Source organism: Canis aureus, chromosome 18 (genome assembly GCF_053574225.1).
Source record: "Canis aureus isolate CA01 chromosome 18, VMU_Caureus_v.1.0, whole genome shotgun sequence".
NCBI lineage: Eukaryota > Metazoa > Chordata > Mammalia > Carnivora > Canidae > Canis > Canis aureus.
This window is the reverse complement of record NC_135628.1, coordinates 59,569,199-59,582,621: the sequence shown is the minus strand read 5'-3', so window position 1 is coordinate 59,582,621 and position 13,423 is coordinate 59,569,199. Positions and strand designations below refer to the sequence as shown.

At 37.3% G+C, this 13,423-nt stretch overlaps 1 protein-coding gene across 1 annotated transcript; it reads left to right on the top strand.

The window, feature by feature from the left end:
- Nucleotides 1-11,611: 11,611 nt before the first annotated feature.
- On the top strand, nt 11,612-12,559 carry LOC144288419 (olfactory receptor 2L5-like). Its single transcript, XM_077855922.1, has one exon. The coding sequence runs from the start codon at nt 11,612-11,614 to the stop codon at nt 12,557-12,559; it is 948 nt and encodes a 315-aa protein (XP_077712048.1).
- The last annotated feature ends 864 nt before the right edge of the window (nt 12,560-13,423 follow it).

The window sequence follows — 13,423 nt, the reverse complement described above, 5'->3', positions numbered from 1 at the left end:
ATTTTAACTCCAGTACAGTCAACATGCAGAGTTATGTGTTTCAGGTATAAAATATAGTGATTCAACTATTTTATACATTACTAAATGCTCATCATGATAAATATACTCTTTAAGCCCCATCATCTAAATCGCTTATGATCCCACCCACGTCCCCTACTTTGTTCTCTATAATTAATAATCTGTTTCTTAGTGTCATTTTCTCTTTCTTTTCCTCATTTATTTTGTTTCTTAAATTCCATACATAAGCGAAATTATATGGTATTTGTCTTTCTCTGACTTATTTTGCTTAATGTCATACTTTCTAGCTCCACTCATGTCATTGCAAATGGCAGGATTTCATTCTCTTTTGTGGCTGAATAATACTTATACCACATTTTCTTCATCCACCATCAGTCTGTGGATGATTGGACTGCTTTCATAATTTGGCTATTGCAAATAATACTGCAATAAATATGTATGCCTTTGAATTAGTGTTTTTGTATTTGGGGTAAATAACCAGTAGCATTATTACTGGATCATATGGCATTTCTATTTTTAAATTTCGAGGAAGGTTCATACTGCTCTCCAGAGCGGCTACATCAGTTAGCATTCCCACCAAATGTGCAAGAGGATTCCTTTCTCTCCACATCCTTTCCAACACATTGTTTCTTGTGTTTTGATTTTAGCCAGTCATACAAGCCATTGTAGTTTTGACCTGCATTTTTCTGATGATGAGTAATGTTGCATCTTTTCATGTATCTGTTGGCCATCTGGATATCTTCTTTTGGTAAATGTCTGTTCATACCTTCTTCCCATTTTTAATTGGATTTAATTTGTTTTCTGGGTATTGAGTTTTATAAGTTCTTTGTATCTTTTGAATACTAAGCCTTTATCAGATATGTCATTTTCAATCATTTTCACCCATTCAGTCAATTGGCTTTTGGTTTTGTTGATCATTTCCTTTGATGTGAAGAAGCTTTTTATATTGATGTAGTCCCAATTGTTTATTTTTGCTTTTATTGCCCTTGCCTCAGGAGAAATATCTAGAAAAACGTTGTTATGTATAATGTCAGAAAAATCAATGCCTGTGCTTTCTTACAGGATTTTATGGTTTCAGGTCTCACATTTAGGTCTTTAATTCATTTTGAGTTCTTTTTGTGTATGGTTTTAGAAAGAAGTCCAATACCATCCTTTCGCTTTTGCCATCAGTTTTCTTCACACCAATTATTGGAGAGACTGTATTTTTCCCACTGTTTATCCTTTCCTCCTTTGTAGAAGATTAATTGACCATATAATTGTGGGTTTACTTCTGGGGTTTCTTTTCTTTGAACTCATTTATGTGTCTACTTTTGTACCAAAACCATACTCTCTTGATGACTATAGATTTGTGATATAAGTCTAAGTCAGTTTCTCTTTTTTTTTTTCTTTTTTAAGATTTCTATGGGTATTTCAAGTCTTTTGTAGTTCCATACAAATTTTAAACTGGTTTTTGTGTAAGGATCATATTGACCTTATGAAATGAATTTGGAATGTCTTCTTTCTCTTCTATTATTTGGAATAGTTAGAGAATAGGCATTAACTTTTATTTAAATGTTTGATAGAATTCACCTGCAAAGATGTTAGGTCCTGGACTTTCTGGACTTTTCTGATTATTGTTTCAATTTCTTTGCTGGGAATCAGTCTGTTCAAATTTTCTATTTCTCCCTCCTTTAATTTTGCTAGATGTTCATGTTCCTAAAAATTTATCAGCTTCTTCTAGTTTATCTAATTTGTTGTATATAATTATTTGTAATATTCTATTTTAAGTGTTTGCAATTCAATAGTGCTTTTGTTATTTCTTTCTTTCAGTTGCAATTTTGTTTATTTGAACTCTGTCTCTGTCTCCATGTCTCTCTCTTTTTTGATGAGCCTGGACAGAGGTTTACCAACCTTGTTGATCTTTTCAAAGAACCAGCTCCTGTTTTCATTGATCTTTAAAAAAATTAGTTTCTATATCATTTATTTTATTTATTTTATTATTTTCTTCCATTGGTTTTAGGTTTCGTTTATTGTTTTTTTCTAGCTGACTTAGGTATAATGTCAGGGTGTTTATTTGGGTTTTTCTTGCTTCTTAAATTAAGTTAATATTGCTATAAATTTCTGTCTTAGAACTGCTTTTGCTGCATCTCAATGATTTTAGAACTGTTGTGTCCATTTGCATTACTTTCTTTGTAATTTTTAATTTCTTCTTTGATTTCTTGGTTGATGCTTTCATCATTTAGTGGCATGTTATTTAACCTTCATGTACTTTTGATCTTTCCATATATTTCCTTGTGGTTTATTTCTATTTTCTAATTTTGTAGTCAGAAAAGAGGCATGTATGATTTTTATCTTTTTTATTTGTTAAGACTTGTTTCATGGTTGATTATGTGATGTAATATGGAGAATGTTCCTTGTGCAGTTGAAAATAATGTGTCTTCTGCTGTTTTAGGGTGGATTGTTCTGAATATATGTGTTAAATCCATCTGGTCCAATGCTTCTTTCTTGATTTTCTATGTAGATAATCTGTCCATTGATGTAAATCAGAAAGTAAAGTCCCTACTATTATTGTGTTATTAGAAATTAATTCCTTTATGTTTTTATTAACTATTGTATGTATGTGGATGCTCTGATAGTGGTGCATATATATTTATAACTGTTATATCATCTTGTAGGATTGTTCCCTTTCTGATTATATAGTGTCCTTCTTTGTCTCCTGTTATAATCTTTGTTTCACAGTATATTTTGTTCAATATAGGGATGCTTGGGTAGCTCAGTCCATTGAGCATCCTACTCTTGATTTTGGCTCAGGTCATGATCTCAAGGTCTTGAGATCTAACTCTGCATTAGGTTTTTTGCTCAGTATGGAGTCTTCTTGTCCCTTTTCCCTTGTCCCCTACCCATGTTGTGTGCATGGATGTACACACAGTCTCTCTCTCTTTCTTAAATAAACAAATAATAAATAACAAAATCTTTGGGGAAAAATGTTTTGTTAAATATATGTATTGCTACTCTGGCTTTCTTTTGACATATATTTGTATGATAAATGTTTCTACATCGCCTCAGTTTTAATCGTCAAGTAAGTTTGGATGTGACATGTGTCCCTTATAAGCAGTACATAGATACCTCTTTTTTTTCCCCCAACTCCATCACTCTATATATTTTGATTGGAGCATTTCATCCATTTATATTCAAATTAGTTATTGATAGGTATGTATTTATTGTCATTTTGTTACTTGTTTTGTGGTTGTATTTATAGTTTTTCCTGATTCTTTCATCTTTCTATCTTTCATCTTTCACAGGTTGCTGTTTTTCTATAATGGTATACGTGGGTGACTTTCTGTTTGTTCTTTGCATATCTATGTCTGACTTTTTGTTTGTGCTTGAATATAAAATTTTCTATATGTAGCAATCTATATTAAGTTGATGATCCCTTAAATCTGAACCCATTCTTTATTTCTATCCCTAGCATAGTTAGGTATATGGTGTCATATTTTACAACCTTTTATTTTCTGATTTTTACAGAAATACTTATTTACTTTGTGTTTTCTATTATCGTACTGTAATACATGTTTTTTTTCTTCCTACTCAAAGAGTTGCCTTTAATATTTGTGTAAGCTTGGTTTAGTGGTCATAAATTCTTTTATTTTTTAATTGTCTGATAAGCTCTCTATCTTTCCTTCTATTCTGAATCATGGCTTTGCTAGATAGAGTCTAGTTGGCTGCAGATTTTCCCATTTTAGCACTTCAAATACATCATGACACTACCTTCGGACTTGTAAAGTTTCTGCTGAACAAACCCTATAGCCTTATGGTGTTTACATTGTATGTAATGGTATTATTTTCTCTTGTTGTTTTGGTATTTGTTTTCTTTGTCACTCTTTTTTTTTTCATTTTAATTACTGTGTATTTTGATATGGATATCCTTATGTTGATCTTTTGAGGGTAATCTCTTTGTCCCCCTTCTGGATCTGGGTATCTGTTTCCTTCACCAGATTAGGGAATCTCTCAGCTATTATTTCTTCAGATATTTTTTTCTGCCTTCTTTTCTCTTTATTTTTTGGGGGGGGTTCCTATCATGTGAATGTTACTACATTTGATAGTGTGGCCGAGTTCTCTTTATCTATTCTCATTTTGCATAATTATTGTCTCTTATTTGCCCAACTTGATTATTCTTCATTAGTTTGTCTTCCAGGGCATTAACTCATTCCTATGATCTCTCTAGCCTGTTCTTTTTTCCATCAATTATATCTTTAATTTCATTTGTTGTTTTATTCATTTCTGATTCCTTTGTTCTGAATGATTCCATTTATGTAATATTCTCCAAAATACATAACGATAGAGATGGAAAACAAATACACGGTCGTTTTTATCTCTTTATTAAAGTTATAAATGATGCCCTCCCCTCTTTTCTCAAATCCAGTGAGTATCTTTATAATCAATACTTCAAATTCTCTAATAGTTTATTTTATATCCACTTGGCTTTGGTGTTTTGTGGTTTTGTCCTTTTATTTGGGACATATTCCTATTTCTCCTAATTTTGTCTCTCAGTCTATTTCTTTGTATTAGATAAATCAGCTGCATCTCCTGTTTTTGTAGGCAATGGCATTATCAAGAAGAGTTCCTATAGTGTCCTGTATTGCAGTGTCCCGTTTCCCTGGGTCTGGCCCTTCAGGATATGTCTCTTATGAGTGTTATGTGTGGTTTGCCATTGTGTCCTGGCCACTTTTTCTTTCAGTCCATTCATCTGCAAAAGGTTTCCTTTCCTGCTGTGGCAGTTTTTTGTCTCAGTACACTGTGAAGTTTACTTTTACCAAGTGTGCATGGTTGTCCTTACAAAATGAGACCAGCTGCCATTGCCAATGGAAGTGAGGCCCTGAAAAACACATAGTTCTAGAGACTCAGTATTGACTGGGATTTGTTCTAGTCTTCTGGGACAGGGGAATAGTAGATACAGGACTACTGTAGCTTGACTGGGAAAGGTGGAACTACCAAAATATAGGAATGGATAAGGTCTGTTGTAATCAATTTCGGTAGCGAGTGTCTGGACCATCCTGGTTCTTGCAGATGGTCCTATATTTATGCTGAGGAGGGTCAGGAGAGGGAAGTGTTACCTCTAAGCTCCTTTGTTCACAGAGGGATCTTCCTACAATCACTGCTTCTCTGGGACATACTCTGAGATGAGAAAATAATTCACTCCCATATGTCCAGGTATTTTTTTAAACTGCTATCTCTATGGTGTATCTGCATTGTGTGTTTGTCATGCTGTCTTGTTAAGGGCAGGACCTGAGCTTACTAATGCCCTTGGGGCTCTCACAGAGCTGAGCCTGCTGATTTTTTAAATACCAGGCTTTAATTTCTGTTAGTTGTAAGAATCATGAACTCATAGAAATTTGGCCCCTCTTTCTTTAAAAGCCAAATGTTATGGGAAGTTGTCTTCCCATCTACACTCCCCTGTGTGATAGCCTATTAATCACCTTTCCCCAAGATTGTAGTTCCCTCTCTACTATGGATAACCATGGTCCATTTTGCTCAGTTTTCTGGCCTTGCTACATTCTTGAAAGTGGCTTCTTCCCTACTTTTATTTGTAGAGTTCCTGTTGCCAGTCTTTGGGTAATTTTCTGGGTTATTTAGGCTGTCATGTTATTTAGTTGTATCCACAGGATGAAGTGAGTTACTTTTACTTTGCCATCTTCCCAACCTCCCAAAGAATTTTTAAACTTTCACTCTTCTCTTTGGGGATGCTTGAACAAAGTTATGAGGACTGCAGTACACGTGGTTAATAGATCTAAAGAAGAGTCTACCCTATACTAAGAAATTAAAATGGAAGGTGAAAAGTAATGATAAGAGAGGAATGTAGGAGGCGGGGCAAAATGGCGAAGAGTAGGATCCCCAAGTCACCTGTCCCCACCAACTTAGCTAGATAACTTTCAAATCATCCTGAAAACCTACAAATTCAGGCTGAGATTTAAAGAGAGAACAGCTGGAATGCTACAGTGAGAAGAGTTTGCACTTCTATCAAGGTAGGAAGACATAAATAAATAAATAAATAAATAAATAAATAAATAAACAAACAAACAAACAAACATCCAAGGGGAGGAACCCCCACAAGAAGCTGGACTAAGGCCAGGTGGCGAGTGCCTCCAGGACAGGAAAGCCCAGTCCCAGAGAAGCAAAAACTTTACCAATCTTCCCGGAGGGAAAGGCGCTCGCAGGGCTCTGGCAGGATCCCAGGAGGGACAGTGGAGCCCCCAGGTTCACGTGGTCACTAACAGAGGAAGTGCACCCTGGGGGAGAGCGTGCCACAGACCGCAGGTCGAGCTCCCTAAAAGGATGCAGCGTGTGCCCAGCAGGGCTCCGGGAGCAGCTCAGGCAGTGGCTTGGGCGGCGGCTCTGCCCAAAGGGGGCTGTGCAGTCCTGGGAGCCCGATTCCAGCTGCAAAGTCCCCAGGGAATAAGGCCCCTGGGGACAAAGCCAAGGATCCAGCACTGCCCTTGGGACAGACGGACACAGGACAGTGAGGAAGCCCCTGCTGCTGGGCACCCCCGAGATGTGCAGATCAGTGCCCCCCCTCCTCCAGAGGATCCAGGACCCTGCGGACTGGGAGACAGCAGTTGTAACTGTGGGAGCTGACCCCAGGGATGGAGAGCTGGCAACCACGCTGATGTTGTTCCTCCTGGTGTCACCTTGTGCCTGGGACAGAGCAGGGCTGCCAGGAGGCAGTGGCCTCACAGGATACAGCTCCCATTGAGCCCTGCACCGGCAGGGGGCGAGGCAGCTTCCCCCAGGGGCACACACCTGAGAATCAGCACAGCAGGCCCCTCCCATAGAAGACCAGTTGGAAGGACAGGGAAAGAGCAAGTTCTTAACCAAGCAGTGCTGAAAAGCTCCAGGGCAAGTCGAGGGATTTACATTATATATAATCAGATGCTACCCCTCCTGTTTTTTTCTTTTTATTTGTTTGTCCCCCCCTTTTTTTTCTTCCCCTTTTCCGTCATTTTCCACTACAACTTGTTTTTAGCCACTCTGCACTGAGAAAAATGACTAGAAGGAAAAACTCACCACAAAAGAAAGAATCAGAAACAGTATTCTCTCATACAGAATTACAGAATTTGGATTATAATTCGATGTCAAAGAGCCAATTCAGAAGCACAAATATAAAGATAATCGTAGCCCTGGAAAAAAGCATAAAAAAAAATCAAGAGATTTCATGACTGCAAAATTTAGATCTAATCGGGCTGAAATTAAAAATCAATTAATGAGATGTAATCCAAACTGGAGGTCCTAATGGTGAGGGTTAACGAAGTAGAAGAAAGATTGAGTGACAAAGAAGACAAGTTGATGGCAAGGAAGGAAGCAGAGGAATAAAAGAGAAAAACAAAAGATCATGAGGAAAGGTTAAGGGAAATATATGACAGCCTCGAAGGAAAAATCTATGTGTAATAGGGGTTCCAAAGGGCACCGAAAGGACAGAGGACTAGAAAGTGTATTTGAACAAATCATAGCTGAGAACTTCCCTAACGTGGGGAGGGAAACAGGCATTCATATCCAGGAGATAGAGAGATTCCCCCTTAGAAGCAATAAAAACTATTGAACACCCTGATATATCATATTGAAACTTGCAAATTCCAAAGATAAAGAGAAGATCCTTAGTGGCAAGAAAGAAGAGATCCCTAAGCTTCATGGGGAGAAGTATCAGGTTAACAGAAGACCTCTCCACAGAGACATGGAAGGCCAGAAAGGACTGGCAGGATATACTCATGGTCTTAAATGAGAAGAACATGCAGCCAAGCATACTTTATCCAGCAAGGCTCTCATTCAGAACAGAAGGAGAGATAAAGAGCTTCCAAGATAGGCAGACACTGAAAGAATATGTGACCACCAAACCAGCGCTGCAAGAAATATTAAGGGGGACTTAATGAATTAGACACCAGAAGAACTGTGAAACATAGCAACAAAACCAGCAGTTGGTTCTTTAAAAGAATTAATAAGATAGATAAACCATTAGCTAGCCTTATTAAAAAGAAGAGAGAAAAGACTCAAATTAATAAAATCATGAATGAGAAAGGAGAAATCACCACTAATACCAAGGAAATACAAACAATTTTAAAACGTTATTATGAGCAGATGTATGCCAATAAATTAGACAATCTAGAAGAAATGGATGCATTTCTGGGAAACCACAAAATACCAAAACTGGAACTGAAAGAAATAGAAAACCTGAACAGGCCAATAACCAGGGAAGGAAATTGGGCAGTCATCAAAAACCTCCCAAGACACAAAAGTCCACGGCCAGATGGTTTCCCAGGGGAATTCTATCTAAAGTTTAAAGAAGAAACAATACCTAACCTACTAAAAGTGTTTTGAAAGATAGAGATGGAATACTGCCAAACTCATGCTATGAGGCCAGCATAAGCTTAATTCGAAATCCAGAAAATTATCCACCAAAAAAAGGAGAATTATAGACCAATATCCCTAATGAACACAGATTCAAAAATTCTCAAAACATACTAGCGAAGAGGGACCAACAGTGCATTAAGAAGATTTTTCAGCATGATCAAGTGGGATTTACCCCTGGGGTGCAAGGCTGGATCAACACTCGTAAAGCAATCAATGTGAATCATCATATCAACAAGACAAAAACAAGAATCATAGGATCCTCTCAATAGATGCAAAAAAAGCATTTGACAAAATACAGCATGCATTCCTGATTGAAACTCTTCAGAGTATAAGGATAGAAGGAATATTCCTCGACATCTTAAAAGCTATCTACAAAAAATCAACTGCAAATATTATTCTCAATGGGGAAACACTGGGAGCCTTTCCCCTAAGATCAGGAACATGACAGGGAACATGACACTCTCACTACTACTATTCAACATAGTACTAGAAGTCCTAGCCTCAGCAATCAGGCAACAAAAAGAAATAAAAGGCATTCAAATTGGCAAAGAAGAAGTCAAACTCTCCCTCTTCGCATATGACATGATACTGTACAAAGAAAACCCAGAAGACTCCACCCCAAGATTGCTAGAACTCATACAGCAATTCGGCAGTGTGGCAGGATACAAAATCAATGCCCACAAATCAGTGGCATTTCTACACACTAACAATGAGACTGAAGAAAGAAAATAAGGAGTCAATCCCATTTACAATTTCACCAAAAGCATAAGATACCTAGGAATAAACCTAACCAAAGAGGTAAAGGATCTATACTCTAAAAACTACATACCAGTTCTGAAAGAAATTGAGGAAGACACAAAGAGATGGAAAAATTTTCCATGCTCATGGATTAGAAGAATTAATACTGTGAAAATGTCAATACTACCCAGGGCAATTTACACATTTAATGCAATCCCTATCAAAATACCATGAACTTTCTTGAGAGTTGGAACAAATCATCTTAAGATTTGTGTGGAATCAGAAAAGACCCTGAAGAGTCAAAGGAATATTAAAAAGGAAAACCATAGCTGGGGGCATCATAATGCCAGATTTCAGGTTGTACTTAAAGCTGTGATCATCAAGACAGTATGGTACAGGCACAAAAACAGATACATAGATCAATGGAACAGAATAGAGAAACCAGAAGTGGACCCTCAACTTTATGGTCAACTAATATTTGACAAAGTAGGAAAGAGTATCCGCTGGAAAAAAGACTGTCTTCAACAAATGGTGCTTGGAAAACTGGACCTCCACATGCAGAAGAATGAAACCAGACCCTTCTCTTACAACACACACAAAGATAAACTCAAAATGGATGAAATATCTAAATGTGAGACAAGACTCCATCAAAATCCTAGAGGAGAACACAGGCAGCACCCTTTGTGAACTTGGCCACAGCCACTTACGATATACATCTATGAAGGCAAGGCAACCAAAATCAAAAATGAATTATTGGAACTTAATCAAGATAAAAAGATTCTGCACAGCAATAGAGACAGTCAACAGAACTAACAGACAACCTACAGAATGGGAGAAGATATTTGCAAATGACCTATCAGATAAAGACTAGTATCCAAGATCTATAAAGAACTTATTAAACTCAACAGCAAAGAAATAAATAATCCACTCATGATATGGGCAAAAGACATGAACAGAAATCTCACAGAGGAAGACATAGACATGGCAAACAAGCACGTGAGAAAATGCTCCGCATCCCTTGCCATCAGGGAAATACAAATCAAAACCACAATGAGATACCACCTCACACCAGTGAGAATGGGGAAAATTAACAAGACAGGAAAGAACAAATGTTGGAGAGGATGTGGAGAAAGGTGAATCCTCTTGCAGTGTTGGTGGGAATGTGAAATGATGCAGCCACTCTGGAAAACTGTGTGGAGGTTCCTCAAAGAGTTAAAAATAGATCTGCCCTACGACCCAGCAATTGCACTGCTGGGGATTTTCCCCAAAGATACAGATGCAGTGAAACTCCAGAACACCTGCCCCCCAATGTTTATAGCAGCAATGTCCACAATGGCCAAACTGTGGAAGGAGCCTCGGTGTCCATCGAAAGATAAATGGATAAAGAAGATGTGGTCTATGTATACAATGGAATATTACTCAGCCATTAAAGGACATACGCACTCCATTTGCTTTGATGTGGTTGGAACTGGAGGTTATTATGCTGAGTGAAATAAGTCAATCAGAGCAGGACAAACATTATATGGTCTCTTTCATTTGGAGAATATAAAAATTAGTAAAGGAGAATAATGGGGAAAGTAGAGAAAATGAGTGAAAATATCAGTGAGGGTGACAAAACATGAGGGACACTTCACTCTGGGAAACGAACAAGGGGTAGTGGAATAGTAAGAGGGCGGGGGGCTGGGGTGATTGTTTGATGGGCACTGAGGGGGGCACGTGGTGAGATGAGCACTGGGAGTTATGCTATATGTTGGCAAATTGAACTCCAGTAAAAAAAATGTTAAAAATAGAGGAATGTAATAATTAAGACTATTTTTACCTGGTGTTATTAGGCCATGAAAGCTTATGTTTTTCTGGATCCACACCATGTACTGACGACTGATTTTCAGGAAGATTTATTCAGCAATGTAGGAGAGAGTGACAAGAGGCAAATCTAATATCAAAATGAGAAAAAAGTTAGTTATTATATATATATAATATATATATATATATATATATATGCCTGAAAAGATAAATAAATATAATCTTGAACGAAAACATAAACCCCTTCCATGTATCACTAAATTTGTTCATATAATGAAACAAATGACTATTTATTTGAATTGATATAAACTTTTGTTCAGTCTTGGCAAAAGAATTATGCTCATATTTAATTAAAATATTTGATTTTTTTGATATGTGAATTTATGAAGGACATAGAATTATTTATGTTCTATTCAGGTAGATTTAGACATTTTCCTTTTATTATTTCAATTATTCTTTACACAAAATTTTGAGTGTAAATGCTTAGCTCCTTTACCTGTGACTTTTTGAAGCAACATAGAACTTTCTCAAAATAGGAAACTTTGATTATTTATTTTATGAACTGGGTATTTCATGAAAACTTCAGAATTATACTAAAACATTGTGAAAAAATAATTAAAAGACACATATTTCTTTACGTGCTACCCATGTGTTTTTCTCTACTTTCAGGGGAATGAAAATTATGGAAAATTACAACAAAACATTAACAGATTTCCTTTTATTGGGGTTGTTTCCATCATCAAGAATTGGCCTCTTTCTTTTCATTCTCATAGTATTTATTTTCTTAATGGCTCTTTTTGGCAACCTGTCCATGATCATCCTCATCATCGTGGACACTCATCTCCACACACCCATGTATTTTCTACTTAGCCAGCTCTCCCTCATGGACCTAAACTACATCTCCACCATTGTCCCAAAGATGGTTTCTGATTATCTCTTTGGAAACAAGTCCATCTCACTTATTGGTTGTGAAGTTCAGAGCTTCTTCTTCTTGACTTTAGCAGTTGCAGAAGCACTACTCTTGACATCTATGGCTTATGATCGTTACGTGGCTATTTGCTTTCCTCTTCACTATCCCATTCGCATGAGCAAAAAATTGTGTGTGCTGATGATAACAGGATCTTGGACAATTGGCTCTATCAACTCCTGTGCCCACACTGCATATGCCTTCCATATACCTTACTGTCGATCCAGAACTATCAACCATTTCTTCTGTGATGTCCCAGCCATGTTGACGTTGGCCTGCATGGACACCTGGGTCTATGAGTACACAGTGTTTGTAAGCACCACACTCTTGATTGTGTTTCCTTTCATTGGCATTGCATGCTCCTATGGCCAGGTCCTCCTTGCCATCTGCCGCATGCAATCAACAGAAGGGAGGAAGAAAGCTTATTCCACCTGCAGCACTCACCTCACTGTGGTGACTTTCTACTATGCACCCTTTGCTTACACTTATCTACGCCCAAGATCCCTCCGAACCCCAACAGAGGACAAGGCTCTAGCTGTTCTCTACACCATTCTGACCCCAATGCTCAACCCCATCATCTACAGCCTGAGAAACAAGGAGGTGATAGGGGCCCTGAGACGATTGATTCAGAAGATCAGCTTTGTAAAAATGTAGAGGAATTTCTCATTGGGCCTGCTGCCTCAGAAGTAGATCTTTTTTTTTCATATATACTCCTTAAGAACAATATTACTCTAGGATTGAAGACAGAGAATAAAATAATCTAGAAGATTAAAATAATTGAGATTTGACAAATAGTTTTATGTTTCTAAACGCTTGTTCTCTTTTCCTTGTGGTGATTCTTAGTAAATGTAAATGACATAATATTTCTTCTATCTGTTTGCAGAAGGTTTTACTAATATGTAGAAACTACAATGGAAACTGCCCAACTTGATGGTATCATTCAGTATAATAGTACAAATGTACTTAATATATATCTAAAAATGACTAAAATAATACAAAGAACAATAAATGTCATGGCCTCGGCCTTTCTGTTGATAACCAAAACAATTATTTGTTCCATTCCAATTATTGTGTAGGCTTAACTGGTCCCAGGTTTCAAAAGACATGATAGATACATAGGTTTCTCCGAGAGCTCTGCATGAATTAGAATTTCATACACAACTAGATAGGAAATGTAAAAAAAAAAAATTGTATTTTTTGTGACAGGAACACTGGGACAATCTGGGTGATTTTTTAAACACTATTTTAGAGAGAGAGGGCAGGGCAAGATGATGGAGGATTAGGATCCCCAAGTCACCTATCTCACCAACTTACCTAGATAACTTTCAAATCATCCTGAAAATCTATGCATTCGGCCTGAGATTTAAAGAGAGAACAGCTGGAAAACTACAAAGAGAAGAGTTTGCCCTTCTAACAAGGTAGAAAGGCAGAAAAAAAATAAAAAAGAATCAAGAGATGGAGGGGCCTCATGGGCCAGGCTAAGTCCCCACGGTGAAAGCTTCCAGGACAGGAAAGCCC